This window comes from Triturus cristatus, chromosome 10 (genome assembly GCF_964204655.1).
Source record: "Triturus cristatus chromosome 10, aTriCri1.1, whole genome shotgun sequence".
Classification (NCBI taxonomy): Eukaryota; Metazoa; Chordata; class Amphibia; order Caudata; family Salamandridae; genus Triturus; species Triturus cristatus.
In genome coordinates, this window is record NC_140593.1 from 837600628 (window position 1) to 837620380 (window position 19753).

Here is a 19753-nt window from a genome sequence, read left to right on the forward strand (position 1 = left end):
CCGAGACTCGAACCCAGTTCCCCAGGTCCGAGGTCGAGCGCCCTAACCGTTAGGCCAACTCCTCTCCTTGTCACTGGCATGAAGATGTAGACAAGTGTATGTGTTGTTTCTTGAAACTCAGTGAAAAGATATCTTCTAAAAAATTCACTAAGGTATAAGATTCAAAGAAAATACATTGAGTGAGGGATCTTGGCAACAGGTGAAAACTAAATGTCCAGGACACGGATGTGGTAAATTGGCTAGTGTAGTAACTTGTGGCTATATTTTTATGGTACTCTTTATTTAAAGTCTTAATGTGTGCTGTGATGCTGTATGGATGATTCTCTGGATGAATGTTTCAAACTTTGTGCAGACAAATCATCACATGTATTTTTTCAGTATGTCAAAACATCAAGGTTGGATAATGATGCAAACTGTACGAAAGTATCACAATTATCAGCTGCCAAGATTGAACAAATTGCAGGATATCTTTTTATGTTCCATACAAAGCCCTTTTCTCCAGTGGGTTTCAGGTATCTCAAGTTTTCATTACCTTTTTGTAACTACAGAATAATTTTCGTGGGGATTCAATACCTCCTGCTAATTTTCTGTTCTGTATTTTTTCAGTTGGAAACTCAGGCATATGGGTAATAGCTGGTTATTTTTCTCTTGCAGTTCTGAGATGCCCACGTGTATCCTTTCAACATCCTACAATAAGCCGGCATCTCGGATTGGTCCAGAGGTGATCCTTGCTTTCTTCCTACTTCTTCTGTTAGTCTGGTTCCTGAATCGTGAATTTGAGGTCAGCTACCGACTCCACTACCACGGGGATGTGGAAGCGGATCTCCACCGTACAAAAATCCAGAGCATGAGAGACCAGGCGGACTGGTTACTGAGAAATATCATTCCATATCACGTGGCAGAACAGCTGAAGGTCTCCCAGAGCTACTCCAAGAACCATGACAATGCAGGAGTTATCTTTGCTAGCATAGTCAACTTCAGCGAGTTCTATGAGGAGAATTACGAGGGAGGCAAGGAGTGTTACCGCGTCCTGAATGAATTGATTGGAGACTTTGATGAGCTGCTTAGTAAACCAGACTACAGTAGCATTGAGAAGATCAAGACCATTGGTGCCACCTACATGGCAGCCTCTGGCCTAAATCCTTCGCAGTGCCAGGAGAGCAGCCACCCTCATGGGCACCTCCAAACCCTCTTCGAATTTGCCAAAGAGACCATGAGAGTGGTTGACGACTTCAACAACAATATGCTTTGGTTTAACTTTAAACTACGTATTGGCTTTAACCACGGTCCTCTAACAGCTGGAGTGATTGGCACCACAAAACTCCTATATGACATTTGGGGGGACACAGTGAACATAGCCAGTCGCATGGACACCACCGGGGTGGAGTGTCGAATCCAAGTGAGCGAGGAGAGCTATCGAGTTCTCTCCAAAATGGCATATGATTTTGATTACCGGGGAACAGTCAATGTCAAGGGGAAAGGTCAGATGAAAACCTTTCTCTACCCAAAGTGTACAGACAATGGGATTGTCCCCCATCACCAGCTGTCAATCTCACCGGACATCCGGGTTCAGGTGGATGGCAGCATCGGCAGGTCCCCGACAGATGAGATTGCTAGTTTGGTGACTTCTGTGCATAGTTCTGACAAATCTTCCCACTGCTCTGACTCGCTAGAGGCCAGAGATACACCTCCTGCCCCTCAGAAGCACCGCAGGGATCCTGCAAAGGGCAGCGATAGGGGCAGGATGAGCAAAGCCATAGGGAAAGAGGACAAAGAGACCGCAGAAGCCGATGAACTGACAAAGCTAAATTGTCCAGAAAGGCTATGATTCTGACGGCAGCTAAAACATATTCTCCTCGCCATAGAAACACTAAGAGACCTTTGCAGTGGGCATCTTTTATTTTGGGTGGAGGGACATAGGGAGGGGAATAACTTGGAATCTGTGTTCTGCTTTGCAGATATACTCCGAAATCCAGCGTGGTTTACAATTTTCCCCATTCACACCCACTCCTCATTTGCCAGCCTCATCCTTCCTGTGCATCCCCTCAAGGTGAAGGAGGAATAAAGTGCCTTGGGATGTGCTCACCGGCCATGTGTGGCATGGCTCAGAAGCCACTGTTGAGATCACGGCTCAGGATTTCTGTCTTGATTGAAGAAAGGGTTGCGTTCCAATATGATTTTAATTACTGCTTACAGAATACTTTATTTGCATTTGTTGCTGATGCATATTTTTGTATTTTTATGTTTTCCCTGTGAGTGTGTGTGTGTATGTACATACATATTTGTGTATATTTATCCACGTATAGAAGTTTGAGTGACAATGGATGGCGATGTAGACCTTTACTTTGTTCCATGACAGACCATTTTCTTGCATTCTACTTGTGCACAGCTGATCCAATAATGTGTGCCATGGGAGCAGTTGCACACAGAATATTTGACCTGCACTTTTTCTACTATAGCGGTATGAAGTCTGCTTCAATCATCTACGAACCACCATAACAGATGCAGAGCAGACTTGTTTGCTCCTGTCGATAGAAAGAACAGCAGAAGGCTGGTATACATCACCTCACCATGTAACACTATATCCTGTCACTTGCTTTGACAGTCCATAGGGCATATATGGGCCCACTCCATGGTGCTTGCTTGCCAGCCTGCTACTTTCCATACTATAGTATTGCAGCCATGGCCTTTGGTGCAATCTTGCTCTTATTAGGAGGCATAATATTGTATAAGTAGTGATCCTCACATTTATTGACACACTCATGCATACGCTGAGGGATCCTATATTTAAAGAGGCACGCAGGCATGTGCTTAAAGACGTACATATTAAGAGAGAAAGACTAATGTACTTTTTGTGTTATTTAAAGAGTGCCATGAATTTGTCCTATATGCTTTCTGAAAGATCTTTGATCTGGGTGTTATTTATTCCTGACTGCGTCTGCAGGCCCTACAGTTTGCTGTTGAAGGCATTCCAAAGTCTCTCTGTTCTCAAGAGAGATCAGATTAGGCATTGGCATGACTGTCACTGGCCCGCCTTTGAAAGACCCTTCTCTTGGCCTCTGGTGAGTCAACTAGTTTAGTATATTCCCTTTGGTGAAATTTAAATTGGGGTTCCTGGAAGAGATGGGCAAAATTAGTTTGAATTGGCACACTATCACTACCACCGTTTCTGTATTGGTTCGCCCAAGTCTCGTGCGTGTCCCCTCTTAGGGACCCTGATGCAGGCTTCAGACAGTGCCAGATGGAGGATGGCAACATGGAACATTAACTGATTGTCTCACTTAGGCATGCTATGGCTGGGAGTGCCATTTTTCAGCCGATGATATGCATTAGTGCCTACTGTGTGCCATTTACAATGTAACAACCTAGGCCATTGGCCTCCTTAGTCCACCTTGGTATTTCCACCCTTTCTTTGTGTTAATCTTCCATCAATCATGGTGCGAACAGTAGTATAATCCCTAGTTGCCGGCGTTACAGTCTGGAAGTTTATGTCCTGCCTTCTCTTGGCCAGTAACCACAGACTGTAATTACTTACTCTATGTTGGTGAAGGCTGCAGTACAAAATGGCTGCAGTACAGAATTCCGCCAGTTCTCCATTTTCCAGTTGGAGCTTGGGATCGCGGTGACTCCTGCCATTAATTACGGGAGCATGTTATTACTCTTGTGATGCTCATTGATCAAGACAAAAAAAACAAACGCTATGAAACATGCATTCTTGGAGCGAGACGTATGGATTGCTGCCATACTCTGCGCTATTGAATGGAACGTGTTAGGTGCTGGGTCATAGAATCCTTCAGATCCTCTCAGTTTTGAGGATGAAGAACATGTTAATCAATTAATTGTCATAAAATTGGCCTGATAAACATGATAAACATGATTTGGTCCTGTATGAGAGCCAAGAGCACCTGAGAGTCCTCCTCCGTTGGATGTTGGATAATGCAAAGTGACTTTGTGTTAGTACAGAAGGTTCCACAATGGTTTGTGCTGGGAATTGGAAGCTTTCAAGTGAGAAGGAATCAGGTGATGTCCAGGGGTGTGTGCATGGCGCATGTGCATGGAGTAAAAGTGCTATAAGTGTGATTGCGCTGGGATCTCTGGGGAGGGAAATATGTTATTTTGGAGGGTGGAGCTGTTGTGTCATATTATTAGTGGTGGCTCTTCGCAGATGTGTTGCAGGGCCTTGTACATACTAATTCCACATGCACCATTGATTAAAGCGAGCTGCAGCTCTGATTCATTTATGATTGGACATCCTGTCCCAGGTAATCAACACTTTTGAGCAGCACAAGGCATTCGAAGCAGATATCAAGTGTGGTGTTTGGCTTCAGCCACCTGCCATCTCTTTCCATGCTTTTAATGTAGCTTGTTTGTTTAGCTCAGTGAGCTTTAGGCAGGAGGTCCAAGAATGTAGTAACATGGGGTCTATGGGAACTTTTATTCTGCTCCTAAAATGTACTAGCGCAATTCCTAATTTTTGCTCAGTCACATTCATTTTTGTTCTCCAGTGCAAGAGACGGAAGAAAGAGGGAAACCGGGTGCCATCAGCCATGCCTTTTTTATAGACTGGTAATACTGCTGACCCTATTGCACACTTTCAAATGTTGTTTAAACCCATAACGTTGTATCACTCTTTCTACTTTTGTTAGTGTATAAGAAAATCATGGACATTGCGTGACATTGCCAGAAACGTATAGCAAAGTTTTATTTTACTAACTTTCCTTTACCCAGTAGTATTTTTGCAGACCTGCTCTTGAATGGAGATCGAGGGCCTAGATGAGGCTCTGGCAGATTTCTCAACATGATAATGCCCTAAGTCCTATTCCACAATATTGACCAACACTTGTCATCAATGTAGGACCAGGCCTGAGACTTGATGTTCCTCCTGGAGGAAGGAAGTTGGTCACCTCCAAAATGAAGGCTTGACTTCGATGAAAGGAGCATGCATTTGGGATCAGCCCGATGTATAGAACACTCCTGCACCCACCCCTTTTCCATTCTCAACCCTTTGGAATATCTTTACAATTATTGGTAGGGCTAGAAACTCGGCCACAGCAGTTTAAATGTGTGACTTTAAAACACTTCCAGTTCTTATGTTCATTTTTACCTTATGCACAGGTTCATTTTCCCAGTGAAGGGGTAGGACTGGAGCTTTTCTGTTCCTAATTTTCTTATGAGCAGCTTTAATTGCAAGGTTTTTGAGCCAATGCTTTCTCTTATCTTCTCACTTGATCCTTCAAGCTCAATGCTGCGTCTAGGCTGCTTTTGGCTTTCTCCCTCTACCTGGAATCTAGATTGTATTTCGAACACCCACAGGTTTATCTTCTAAGAGACATGGTTTAGAGAAGTACATTGTTAACAGCTGTTGACCCTTGTTTTTCTTAAATTCTCTCCCTGATCGACATGAGTCCATGTTCAGGCTCTCTGTTGTAGGGAGTGCCTTCAAATCCGCTTCAGAGGCAACGAGTAGCTCTAGGAATGACTCTCCTTCTGATGCTTTTGCTTTAAGGTGATTTACTTTCAACCTATCCCTGTAGATCTTTTTAAGGCTTCTTGCACTTTTTAGCATCTCTATCTTTTTATTCGTGTAGGGAGGGGCATGTGTTTGACTCGTTTCCCAGCTTCTACAGTTAATTATAGAGGAAGGCTATCACATCATCGTCCAAAAGTTGAATTTTGGAACTCTTGTTTCGGGCAAGAGTAAGGATATGTTTGTTTTTTGCGATACTCCAGTAACTTGTCGAGCTGATGGGGCTCATTTCAGTCCGTTTTTTGTCCCTGTACCAACTACTGAAAGTTGTTAAACATGAAGTATTTATTATTAACATTTGCTATGGTAAGCCCATTCTGATGGATGTAGGCCTGTTCCCACATTTTATTTGTTTTTGGCAGAGAGTGGTTGATTCCACCCATCGTCCTGTTTGCTCTTTCTCTCTTACAAATTCTTCTGTGCCATAGGGAATATCTTTCCTTGTGATTTGTAGATGGATGGGTTTATTTGACAGAAAAACTGATTTTCATCTAATGTGCAAAGCTACTCTCGCATTATGAAAATTTAATAGAAAGGTAAAAAAAGTTTATACCCACCTAATTCCCCTCACTCACAGCATGCCCAGTGCCCCCAAACAGGCCTCAATTTGCAGATCTTTTTTGTCATGTAGGAACACTTAATCATGTGTCCGCTACTACCATTTGAGTCCCCATCCCATATCTCCACCTTTGACATAAAGATGGCTGGAAAGCAGCATGCCTGAAAGTGAGGCCCCTTTTGACCTACATTCTCAACACACGATTTCTGGTTTCTCATCTTGTGTTGAGAGGGTAGGATCACTGAGCAGACTTAAGAGGACACTGCCATACAGTCCGGATCGCTGATAGGGAGTTCTGTGAAATCCCTACTTTTCTCTTATTGTTTGAATACCCCTTCAACACTGATTTGGTTCTCGGCCCAGTCCCTGGATAGTGAGACACAGGTATTGCTGACATCATTCAACATGTTCAGAGTTAAGGAAAAAAAATCTTTTTTAAGGAGACCAAGTCTCTTGAAGCACTTTGGGTCTGCTTCAACATCCACTTAGCTTTACCATTGTAAGATTAAGATGTAGCATAACTGTATAGAAATAAATATTTCACTCTGCATCTTCTTTCCAATTGGCTGAGTGAAAGAAACACCTGTGCTTTATGTACCAGTCTTCATTAATCAGATGGTATGTAACAGCAAATTCAGATGCTAAAAAAATGTTGAGGGCACTTCCTTAGGATGCCCTAATGTTGACCATAAGCCTTAGTAACCCAAGCCACGACAAAACTATAGGTAACTTCTTCAGTGGCACGTGAATTTTGTACTTTGTGTTCTCGAGGGTGATCTTCAATATGCTGCTGTCCCGGATGAGTCAATTATGGTATTATCATCCGAAGTTTTGTTCTCAGCATCATGACCACAGGCCATAGATTTAAAAGGTAGCAAGTCTTGAAATAAATGTAAAACGGAAAACAAAGTTAGCTGTGAGTTAAGTAAAACAGATTTTTCACTTCTGTCTCTCATGATCTAGGAAGTAGTCACATTTTATGATTGGGTATTGTGTCCTTCTCTTAGTGTGTCACCTCTGAGACAGACTAAGGTGGCTTGAGTCAATATTTTTGTTATGTTCTAATTCTCAGGATTCCCATACAATTCCTTGGGAAGAAGAAGGTGAAGATTTTGCTGTCACCTTTGCCTTCAGCTCTTCCCTTACACTTGTATTGCCATTTCATCAGAAGCCCATAAAGAGGGGTGTCCAACTAAGTCCCTCAGTGACTGTAGACACTTTGAGATATGAGAATAACCACAGACTAACTAAATAATGGCTGTTTAGATTCTTAGTATCTGCAGCTATCATGTGTAAATAACATTAAAAGTTGGTCAATGGGGACCACAGGTATGTGAGGTATTAGGCATACCACATACTGTGACATAATGTCCAGGTATAGCCATTGTCAGTCTTTTGTGTGGCTATCTTGAATCCTGCCATGTCTTCATGGACCATTGATCACCTTTGACCTGGACTCCACCAGGACTGTGGATTTCAGCATTAGTCAAGTTTGGCATTGAACATACCCACTGATTCCTTCATCTAGGAGATCTAAGCTCCTCCTACTGGAAACTTGTGCAGTGCATCAGGGAGTTGTCTTGCTTTGGGTGGCCTTTCCCTTGAATGTTTAAAAAGCTATGTCACCACATGTCAGATGTCTGCTCTCTACCATCAAGGTACATGGGAATGATCAGAAAATTCCACTCTCCGAAGCGTGCTCTGCATTTTAAGATAATTTGGAAGCTCCTCCATTTAACCTTAGAGAGTGATAACTTTGGAAATGTAGGTTTTCATTTGGTATGTGTTTTATCATGGTCACTATTTTCCCATCCTGCTGCCCTGAGTCTACCAAATCCTCCCCAGCAAACAGGAGTTTGCCTTTTCAAGGATAACGTTCACTGACGTTGCTACTTGTGTGAGTTACAAGTGTTGGGAAGCTAAACATCTTGGTTCCTCTACTAGGGTTTCTGCCACTCTCCATCCTCCTTGGAAGGATAAATCTATGTATGTGTCCTAGTTCTGAATTTCCAATTAAGTTTTATCACAGAGATCCCATTTTGGTCTTCTCTTTTCCAATTGATTCACTTTTTAAGCAACTTTCTTGTTTTTCATTTATGTCCTCTGGCATAGCAAATACAATTGTTAAGCATCGTGTTCCAATAGTGTTTCACCAGCTCATACAGCCATCGGCAGCTTCCAACCTAATATTACTGTGGTAGACCAAAGACAGCTGAGTTAGCTATACAGTAACCTATAACATGTTCGTGGCTGCAAATCTTCCTGCTTGCCCCATCTTCCCACACAGGCCAAAACTCCTGTCAGAGCTTTCAAAGACGATTCAGTTCAGTGCTGGACAACACTGCAGTCTATAGCAAAACGTATTAATCCTATGGATGCCAAGAAAGCCGATATGGGAGGGTCAACTCCCTTCTAAGCGATTAGAAATAGCTCTAGCTGTTGTGACAGCCTTATGGCAACACCAACTTCTGCTTAACAAAAAAGTACTAACCTTTTTAGCTATCCAACTCATTAATGGGTGCAGTGCTGTGGTTGTTCCTTTGTTACATCCAGTTTTTATCACTTGACAATTATGAACTGACACTGTGGTCTTAGATCCTGGATATATCTTGCATAGTCTGTCTTTTGTTGGCCTCATTCCGTTCCCTCATAACCCTTCCAATCCTTTTCTCTCCATGTCTCTGACATACAGATAATGTTGCTACATGCTTTCACTTTGAAAGACCCATTTTCTATTTAGGACCACCTCTTTCAGCCTACGTTGAACTCCCAAGCTGCATGGTGTCTGCAGAAATTGCATGGCTTTAAGTCCTTGTGCCTTTGTTTCAGAGCCCTATGGTCAAGGTGTTGGTTACAAAAACACTAATCTTTCCTAGGTACTTTCTCTGAGGCTCAGGTTAAAAATAGTCTCAGTGGGTCATTATACAGTTGGCAGTGACGTCAGGTGGACGAAGCCAAAGAGCCATTACTCCTTGCCTTGTGTGCCTTTTGTAGAAAGGCAAGGCAAAGAATGTTGTTGAATTCATTTACAGTGACCTTGCTTCTTATTTCTGACATGCCCTCTCTGCAAAGACCCTCAGAACACCGCATCTTGTATGATCATTTACAGATCTAACCCTGTTCTTTGTTGTCTGGCTATCACTTAGGCTAACACAAGTATTAATGAAACTTAAACTGGTGATGCGTTCAAGCTTGTGCACCATTGAAATTGCTTTTGCATAAAACATGCTCTGACCAATGTTATCACAGTCCACCAATATTTTCTTGGTAGTTTATTCTGGAAGATTTGGGAATGGAAGAGTGCTAAATGCAAGACTAAGAATGTTCTTCATCTACAGTAACTCTATGGTAACTCTCACCACTTGTTTCTTTGGGATCTCTCTTGTACTGACTCAAACCCACCATCCTTTGTACAACTGCAGCCATTTGTTACTGTGCAGGTACCTGAATGATTCAGCATTGAGGTGCCAGACACACCAGAATTGTACAGTGGGTGGGGCAGGTGATTCTGTTGTGCTTCCCTTTACAGTTCTTAATCTTGGCCAAAGCTTTGGGTCCTGCTCATAGGTGGTATAATGATGCCAAAGAGTTGATAAGTAAATAGGACATGTTGGACAAGAGGTACCAGAATTACAAGCGTAACTTATACTGAAAGGGGTTTTCTAACTCTTTTTGCATGTTAAGCATTTGATGTCAAGCTTTGTGTGCCAATAAGTCAGCAATTAATGTTATGCTCCATGCCTCTGTGATCACCTTGACCTAAATCTAGTTTCCCGTTGTGTATTTCAGCCTTACCAGTCTACCCTCTATGACTCACAATCCATATGTGGCATAATCTTTTCTCTCCTTGGTAACCAGTAGACTGTGTACAGTATTATTTATCTGCCATCCCTTACTGGCCTTTGTGAACAATAAACTTCCACACATGATTCAGGACTGATGGCATGCAGTGCCTGTACTGAAAATCATATTTTGCCAATTGCCTTTTTTTGTATCTGGGCCCTACTCCAGATCCCATTCTCTCCTTTCATGACTTATCATCAACCCACCACTCTATTTCTGTACTCCATATTGAAGAACCCAAATAACACCCACCGTTTTGGCCTTACCATATCTTTCATTTGCAGCTTTTGTTCGATACTTAATACTGCTTGTTGTTTACCTTTCATTGGCAGTCTTTGCCCATACCTTATATCCTGCTCCATGCCCTCTAACTTTAGGTCATATCTGATGCCCTTCTCTGTACTCCTTACAAGCAGTTCCTTGTTCATTCCCAGCTCCCTTGTTCCAGAAGAATGTTGAAGAGACTGTATGTTTATGAGAGGGTAATTCTTGCCAACAGTGACTAGATGAGTCATGCCCTCTGCATAGGTTTTATTTGCTATTGGAAACTTAAAGTTAATAAAATCTAAATATATCTCAATCTCCACCGTGCCTGTGTTTGTTCTGATGTTGGTTGAATTGCAAGATTGTACTTATGCAATTAGAAAACTCCTTTCTCCCAGTGTTCTTCCTCTCAACTGATGGAGCAACTGCCAAGCATGGCATAGGCTGGAGACTGTTGGAGAAACCACCCAGCAAGGAATGGGCCTGAGGTCTTACGCACACCAAAACGATGAAGTTCAGTTGGGCACCCATGCCGGCGCTTGGCAATGCTTATTCCTTGGTGACCACTCCCCTATACACCTGCCAGCCTACCCACAGCTCCATCCTCTTTCTTTTTGACGGTGTCGGACAGAAATAAAGAACTCAAATGGATCTTGCTCGTGTGTTTTTCTGCTGTATGTTTGTACTTTTTTCACTCAATTGTTTTCTCTTGCCAACCATATTTTTTCACATTCTTCCTACCTCCCGAGTGTGCCGCCGCAAGTCACCAGATCCATTGATTCCGGTCTGTCCCATTTTTTTTAAAGAAGACTTATCACAAGTTGCAACTGGTGACCCAGGGACCTGATCATCTCATGAACCTCTTTCTGATGTGCGATTACGTTTCAAAAAGGATCTGAAAATTCAATAGTATTAGTGGAAAGATCACAAGGAGATTTCTTTTCTTCAGGAGGTTTGGGATTTTATTGCCCAGAAGCAAAAGGTTAGTAGCCCTTTCTTTATTCTGATCATGGGACCAAGTAGTCACTTCAATTTAAGCAAAACTGGTCATCACGGAAAGGACCCTCCAAGTTAGTGGCCACCATGGTCCATTCAATGTTCCATCAAGGGCAACAACTGTGTTTCCTTTTGAATTCCTGCACAGGCTGATATGAGTGTTTGCATCAAAAGTTTCAGATTATTATTGCGAAGACCTCTGCAGAGATCAGCAAACCATATTAAAGAGAATATTTTGTTGTTTTCATTCAACTTAAAATCAATATAAACTGAAACTGTAGTGAAAAATATAAAAATACGGTAGTAGAATTGAACAAGGGGCATAAAAACAGTGACTGAGTTCCTGTAGCCCATTTATATAAAGAGTACAGATTCGTGATTTTTAGGATAATCCCACCCATAGTCCCACCAAGGCTCTTAACATGAGGCTCCTGGGCCCTAACAAGACTATCACTGTTCTAATTTTATGCATTCCATGTATTAAAGTTGTACCCGATTTATATGTATATAGTTTCAGATTTGACCAGTATTCTTTATCTTTCCTAAAACTCAGTGGGAGACTTACTCTCTTCTGAATTGATTTCAGCCGAACAAAAGACAAAGACCCTCATTCAAAGTTTGGCGGTTGGCCCACCACCCACCAGATTGATGGAGGTCATTACCTCCACCAATCTGAGAGACTACCGCCTTCCACATTTCGAAATCTTAGCGGGCCTGGCAGAGGTCTGTGCCTTCAAAGGAGCCCCAGCACCTCCTCTGATGCCACTAAAACGTTAATGAGTGATTGCTATGCGTCATGCGGCCGCTCAGTAATTGTTTTTTATTTTTCTCCAAAAATGTTGGGTTCATATTTTTTTCTTTTTCTGTTGGTGACTGCAATGATTTTATTAGCGATCGTGAGCAGGAAACAAATGTCATCAGACGCTATTTAAGCCCACAACATCTGGTGATCGAAAACACCAGGTTCATTATGGCTGTATAGGCGAGGGGGAACAGTGAACCCTATTCCAATGAATCCTAATCAGTAAGAGGGATTGGTTAGTTCCCAGAACTCATCATCTGTTTATCAGAGTTCCTGTTGTATTTTCATATAAATCAAGATTTTTAAATGTTTTTCGGGTTCATGTTTTTCCGGTTCCCTTTGGATATGGAGGGAATAATCGAAAATCTGGCTTTCCAGAGTTTTTTATGCAAAGGTTCAGAGCACTGAACAACCCTTTAGCGTATGAGGTGTCGCTAGTCCAGATTCTAGATTGAACTGCTGGGAGAGCAGGTGTGGAGAAAATGATCTGTGTGTCATCAGCAAAGAAGTGATGAGAGGAGCCGCCATTGATGAGGTCACTGAAGTAGATACAGTAGGGATAAAAAAGATAGAAGGCCTAGGTCTGAGCCCTCGAAGATGCCCAGTAGTAGTCTCACAGCCCTTTATCCCAGAACACCACCTTTTCTGCCTCTATAGCTGTATCCCTGGTGTGGATGGACAGGAATGGAACCAATTTCAGGGAAGTCAGCTCTGCTGGGATTGCGCAATGAGACCGCTGTAATGTGCTTGCACTGTGTTGTAAAGGAAGATACAGAGTCCATCTGTACATGTAGGTTACTTCTTTATTGGTAACTTGGTTCCAGCATAGGTGGTCAGGATAGTAGGATAAGGTAGATGGTACAAAGATAGCCCCACCAGGAGCAAGCTCCTTTCAGCTCAGCCTGAGTAGACCAACTGACAATCTCACCCAGAGTGGCACCCAGGCATTCTATGATGTCATGCAACATTCTAACTGAGCAGTACAGTGGAGAATAGCTGACAAGTACTTTACTACACATCCTCTTTCCTTAGGGAACAACAGAAGTAAAAGACAAATGAGATACCCCAATAAATCTTTTAGCAAGAAGGTGCAACAATGAGGTGCACATATCCACAGGTGTTTCGCATGAGGTATCATAAATTTCACTGGCACATTAAAATCGCAAACAACATTACTACACGCCCCATCCCCCTCCCTTAAGGAAAACACAGCAGCTTAGATAAAAACACTGCAACAAAGAAGGGCGGTCACCCACACAACCTCCCCATACTCGGGTACACCACAGGGTAAACACCCTGTTAAACAAAAGTGGATGTAAAACACAGACCCTTGGGAGAAAACAACATCCCCAACAAAGAGATACAATAGTGGCTAAACACTCTAGATAGCAAGAAGAGCACCACCACAACAACAAATATACTCCAGAGAGAAAACACTCTGTAAACAACACAAGGTCCCTTGGTAGAAGGCATGCTGACACTAAACGAAAAAACTTCCCCCTCAAAGTTGTACAAGCGTGAAACCCTTGGCCACGAATTCCACGCAGGTAGACTTCGACCGGAGCATGGTGTCCACATGAAAGGAAGACCCAAGATAACATTAGGAACCACCCAAAAACTTCACCAAAGAACATGACAGGGTACTGACCCATGAAAATAAAACAACCTCCCCTAGATAGGGTACACCATAGGGTACACGCACCCAAGAAAACTACAAACTAAAATAGAGGCGTTGATTACCCCCACAACCTCCCCAAAGAGATGTGTACACTACAGCTAAACACTTTACAAAACGACTGACTTCCCCTATGCAAGGTACTGACATGAGGCATTGACTACCCACAAACACAACTTCCCCTAACTAGTTTAAACCTAGAAGGGTACACCAAAGAGAACACACCCCGGAAACAACCTCCACTAAAAATAGAGTACAATGCAGGGAAATAACCCTGAAAAAAAACACAACAAAACTACCACCTCCCCTACATAGGGTACACCACAGGGTACTAACCCTGGAAAACTTCCACTAGCTAAAGTACATCACAAAGTAGTCACACTGGAAAACAAAATAACCTCCCCTGATAAGGGTACACCACGGAGTACACACCCCAGAAACACCCCAACCTCCACTACGGAGGATGCCCCACAGGGTACTAACCGTGGAAACTCCACAACCTCCCCTACGTAGGGTACACCACAGGGTACTAACCCTAGAGAACTAATATGGGGCATTGACTACCCACATGCAACACAACCTCCCCTAAGAAGGGTACACCACAGGATGTTGACCCTGGGATCCAATACAAGGCATTGACTACCCACAAATGACAAGACTCCCCCCCCCCCCCCCCCCCCCCAATAGGGAACACCCAAAATAAATGATAAAACTGGGAAACTAACTGTGGACTCAAAACACTATGTCATACACCTCCACGCCCCTACCACCAGATGAAAGCACAGGCTTATAGCGAACATGCATAGAAAGTTCAGACATGATAATCACAAAACATATAGTAGGCACCGGTGAGCGATTTCTCACCCGAGATCCCAACACACGGTTGCACGCAGTCACCAGCATCCAATGCGGTATAGTACAGGCTTAATAAGGCTTGAAGCATGCAGTGAGCAGACGCTGAATTTCGCCACAAGCAATAGAGTGTCACGCAGTTTGTGGAGTGTAACATCTGAAGGATTGACAAACCTTCTGAAGTTCCATTCTCTCATGAACCAAAGTATCTCACCTTCCACTTGTCGCTCGGGCTGTGTACCAGCGGAAGAAATCGTGGGACTGAAAATGCAGACCAAGCTGGAGAAGACCGAGTGGCAGACAATAACACCTTCGCTGGAGTCCGTAGTTGCCAGGGTGAAAGAAGCGCAATGACGAAGACTGGCAATCTGAGGCGATAGCGTGAATCCGGGCCAACCCAAAATGGCGGCACGCTTCCAGACGGCACGCCGGGTGGCTCACGGCACGCTAATGCGGTAGAGCGTCGGTCAGCAGCTAGGGGAATGCGAGAACATCGAAGCGTCACTGGAGATGCCACGAAGAATCAGCGACAGAGGTAAGGGCGCGCGCTACCACAGGCATGGGGATATTTTAAAAATGTGGCTCGCGCTGAGATCAAAGGAGTAACCGCCACGGAGCAACGAAACTCCGTGGGGTCTGGGCAATGCACACGCAAAAAACAAAATTACCTCAATGACATTGTCCAGATAAAGAATCCACTCAAATCCCACAAAGAAGGCCATAGGAGAGGCGGACAACCGCCGTGCGATTAGGCTGGCAAATGGCACTTCCAAAGAGTCCCCCAAGCTTCAGGTCCTACCAGCGAGTTTGCTCAAAGTACGCCAACCAGCATAGACCATGGAGGCAACACTGGAGATGCCTCACGAGTAAGCGCTTATCTCCACACGAAGGCAGACACAGGCAGGATGCCGTGAGGCGTCAGACTGTTGATGAGTCATTTCACACACAAAGCTCACCAGACTTGCTGTAGGGCCACGACAGGCTGACACAGGCTGAAGAAAGTTGCTGGAATTTCCCAGGTGACCGCAAAGGTGATGGGTGATGAGACTACAAACTCAGGTTGCGAACTCCAGATAGGACACTGGTGGGGAAAGCCAGAGAACACTGCAGGCTTGTTGACAGAAAAATTGTTGACTGTTGAAGTCTTACAGGTGACAACAGGCTCCCCAGTAATGTGAAAAGAAACGCCCAGGCTGCAGGCTGTCCAGATGGTACAGGACACTGGTGGGGCTGACCAGGGCGTTACTTTTAAGTTTCAATTGACGTCTTGAAAGTCCTTAAAGTCCTTAGTTCCTTGTCTTTTGGTTCCTTAGTTCCTAGTAGTCCTTACTCCTTAGTGCACGCGTCAGTCCTTAAGATCGTCGCCAAAATTGTTGTAAAGGAAGATACAGAGTCCATCTGTACATGTAGGTTATTTCTTTATTGGTAACTTGGTTCCAGCATAGGTGGTCAGGATAGTAGGATAAGGTAGATGGTACAAAGATAGCCCCACCAGGAGCAAGCTCCTTTCAGCTCAGCCTGAGTAGACCAACTGACAATCTCACCCAGAGAGGCACCCAGGCATTCTATGATGTCATGCAACATTCTAACTGAGCAGTACAGTGGAGAATAGCGGACAAGTACTTTACTACACACTGACATTCAGCTTTATGGTGTGCAAATGAGCTCTTGGCGCTCCTCAACTTTTTCTAGTTCCTTCATTAACATTCCATTCCTATGTTTTGGGAACCGTGAGACCATATCAGGATTATTTCTGTTTCAGTGATTTATATTGTGGTTTCTCATTTAAAGACATACAAACAATGATTGCAATAACCGACGACCAACATGGTTGGTAACAAAACAAAACACCTCCCTCCATCCCATACCCACAACCATTGCTTGCACAATGGAATGTTACAACTTTCACATCAGTCTGTTGGGAGGGCCACTCCATAGTGTGGTAAAAGTGTTGTGTTGAACAGGCTGAGGGTGCAAAGTCTCTGGGAGCACGACTGCCACGGAAACCGGAGTTCCGATAGATAACTGGGTCCCAGAGATCATGGACAAATCCCTGCTTTCTCACAATGTCATGAGCAATCTTCTCATGTCTGAACAGGAGCCACAATTTATGAAGCCAGTGCTCAAATGTGGGAGTAATGGGCTCCCCCCACAGTGGCAAAGGACTGCATGCCTTTCGTCCAGAAAGAGGCGAGAGATGTGCTACCCTAGAGTGGAGTGGAGGGGGTAAAAGCCCTCTGCGGGTCTTCCGAGGAGAGTGGATTCAGGAAGTTTGTCAAGTTTGCTACCCTGAATCTGAGGTTGCTTGGAATATAGCGTCCGAAAAGGCCACCAGGGAGGGGCAGGACCACAGGATCTGTAAGAGGGTCCCAACAGCCGCACCAGCATGCCACTGAGTGGGCCACATCGATGGTGTGCAGGCGGTGGGGCGTGATACAGGATTTTATATAAAATTTCCCTTCCCTTTATACAGGTTTATTGAATAAACACTCATAAAGTAACCCTTTTTGTTATCACTAACTAAAGGGGATCTGGAATATCTGTTATTGTTGGATCTTGTAAATATCTTCAAGGTTCTAATTCATCGTAGTTACTTAAGTAACCCTTTGTACTAGTTTCGGTTTGCCCCCAGAGCCCGAGGAACTGTATCATACAGTTTTAGAGGGAAAAAGCCATTGGATCAGTGTACACTAGCCCAGACCTCCCTGGGAGGACAGCTCTGGGAATGATGGGGAGGCAGGCTCCCTTTTTCACATCCTATGGACATGCCTTGCCGTGCAACAGTACTGGAGTGTGGGGGAGAATTGTACGAGATTGGTGATGGGATCCCAAATAACTAATTCCGCTAAAAACTGTTTTGAATATTTGGGAAAAGGAGAAAATGCCCAGATACCTGAAACTGTGGGTGGTCCTTGGCCTAGTAGTAGCAAAAAGAAACATTGATAAACACTTTGCTGCAAGAGACACGCCATTCTAAACGCTTGGAAGGAGGACGTGGATTGGTGCATGTTGGCTGAAAGAAAAATGTCTGAAAGTCGAGGGTGCCCTAGAAAATGGGGAGAAATTGGGGTCTGTGGCAAACCGATCGTGGAATGGATGCAACTATATACAGACAGGGAGAGGGAGAATTAGGAGGGGGGGTGGGGACTGTTGAGCAAGTTGAGGATACTCAGCCCATCATGTAAGCATTAAGCAACGTGACAGACTACAACATGTCATGCACTACACTGGGAAAAGCCCTTTGTTATGTAATCAAAAGGGTGTTGAGTTATGGTTATTGTTGTAGTGGGTATACACTAACAAAAATATATTTTAAAAAAGAGCAGAGAGAAAATGTTGACAGAAAGAAACCTTTTACTTCAAAACGGCTATAGGTACAGGTGAACTTGACTCCCCAACTGGTACTGATTATTGATTTTCAACTAGTACAACATTCTGCACCCTTAAGTCCCGTACCAACCTGCGGGACCTGCCTGCCTCAGGACTTTGTCACGAGCACATTCAGAATAAAAGTATTTAATTGGCAATTTTTCTTTTTATACCCATTTTGCTTCCTCCACAGATCAAGTATTTCTGGTGAATAATGGCACCTGCAGATTCTGCCCATTTTTTCCTCACTTTTTCCTCACGTTCTCAATTACTGCCGTCACCAAACTGAACCTGGATACTTTTAACAGGTCCTCTCCAGCAACCAAAGTTGGTGCAGTGTAGCTCCAGAATCCGATCTGGGATCTGTCTTGGGCATGGCGTCACAGAGCTATAAGAGGCGCCATATGACGCGCAGACGTCGCATCTTCTTTTCTGCTCCTTTGATGTGGATTCAGTGGGTGTTCCAAACTTTCCTTTTGACATTGTATCAGGTACATATCATCTCCAAACATCTTGGGCGTTAAGCTATGTTATTCGAGGCACCATCAGGTGTCTATCTCAAGTCCTGTCCTCGTCTGTTTGTGGTGGTTGGGGCCTAAGCAAGACACCAGCTCCTGTGAAAAGTGATGCCTAGGGCATACCAGGGAGATGAAGGAGAAGAATCCAAACTGATCATGGTGTGGGCGAGTGATGAGCGTCCGGGCCATTCTCACTCCGGACCTTCCTTTACTGCCTAGCCTCCAAGGAAGAATTCTCCCTTAGGCTTCCTCTTGTCATGTATCCAATGTTTCTCTCGCCTTGGCATTACTCACATGCTCAGGAGAGATCTAGTCGAGGGCGCCATTCCCGACTCTTTCTTCACTTTCATCCTCGTAGCTGATCCTGATCTTGGAGTAGTTGCTCCCAGTGTTTCCAGCACTGAATGACGAGCCCAGGAGGTGGTGACCTTCTTGAAGGCCATACTTGAGTTCCTCCACTCCGTCTGACACCCTCTGGTGCCTCTTCCAGGCCCATGAAACCTTCAGATGATCCACCAGTCAATTCAGAGAGGAATTGCGCTACCGCTGATATGGCTTTGATGGCACCATCTACAGCTCCATCAAAGAACTTGCTGGTTGCCTTGGTGTTGACACTCGCTCGATGTCACTGGCGCAAACGCTGGATTCTGAAATGGCTATTCTGAAAAACTGATGAAGCACGCCATACATTTCTGCTTTTAACAGTTTACCCCTTGGCGAGCCCTGACCTCATGTTCACTGGTTTGCACGTTTGGAGGGAAACTTTTTGGCTCTTGCTCTGATTTCATTTAGATATCTCCACTAAATGCAACCAGTTTATAGATTAACTAGGATCAGTAAAAGAGTTATTGTGGCGTTCTGTAATAAAGTAACTGATGTTTCATAGTATCAAAGTATAATGAAATGAATGCATGTTTGTCATCAACTGTGACGCTGTTATAGCATGAGGCGAAGGGCAGTGTTTCCATTGTATTTACAGGCCTAGGTTAATAAACGAGCATAAGCAGCCCTGCACAGGGTTTGCTTATTTCCTATAATCGGCTGGAAATAAGCTACATACAGTACAATAGTATTTTTTGCGGGAGAAACAACCTGACTCATGTCTCTCCGAACCTTTCTTTAAATGATGAGTTTTATGGAATCCACATAAACAAAGTTAACTCTTCAGTTTGCTTCGATACAGGGCCATATTTTAAAGTAAAAAATACAGCCATTATTTTAAGTTGGAGAAATTTAAAGTGCAAAAAATGTTCCATGCTTTGAACATTTTTGCTAAACATTTTTCTGCACTTTAAATTTCTTCAATTTGTGTTATACATGTAACGGTGCCACATAAGGCAAAAGGTAT

At 43.7% G+C, this 19753-nt stretch overlaps 1 protein-coding gene across 2 annotated transcripts in view; it reads left to right on the forward strand.

The window, feature by feature from the left end:
- Nucleotides 1-10509, forward strand: part of ADCY9 (adenylate cyclase 9) — a 482409-nt gene extending 471900 nt beyond the window's left edge. For both annotated transcript variants that reach the window (XM_085628464.1, XM_085628463.1), the window contains exon 11: nt 655-10509. In XM_085628464.1, coding sequence (XP_085484590.1) covers nt 655-1828 — 1174 coding nt within the window. In that variant the 3' untranslated portion in view covers nt 1829-10509. The remainder of the gene's footprint in view (nt 1-654) is intronic.
- The last annotated feature ends 9244 nt before the right edge of the window (nt 10510-19753 follow it).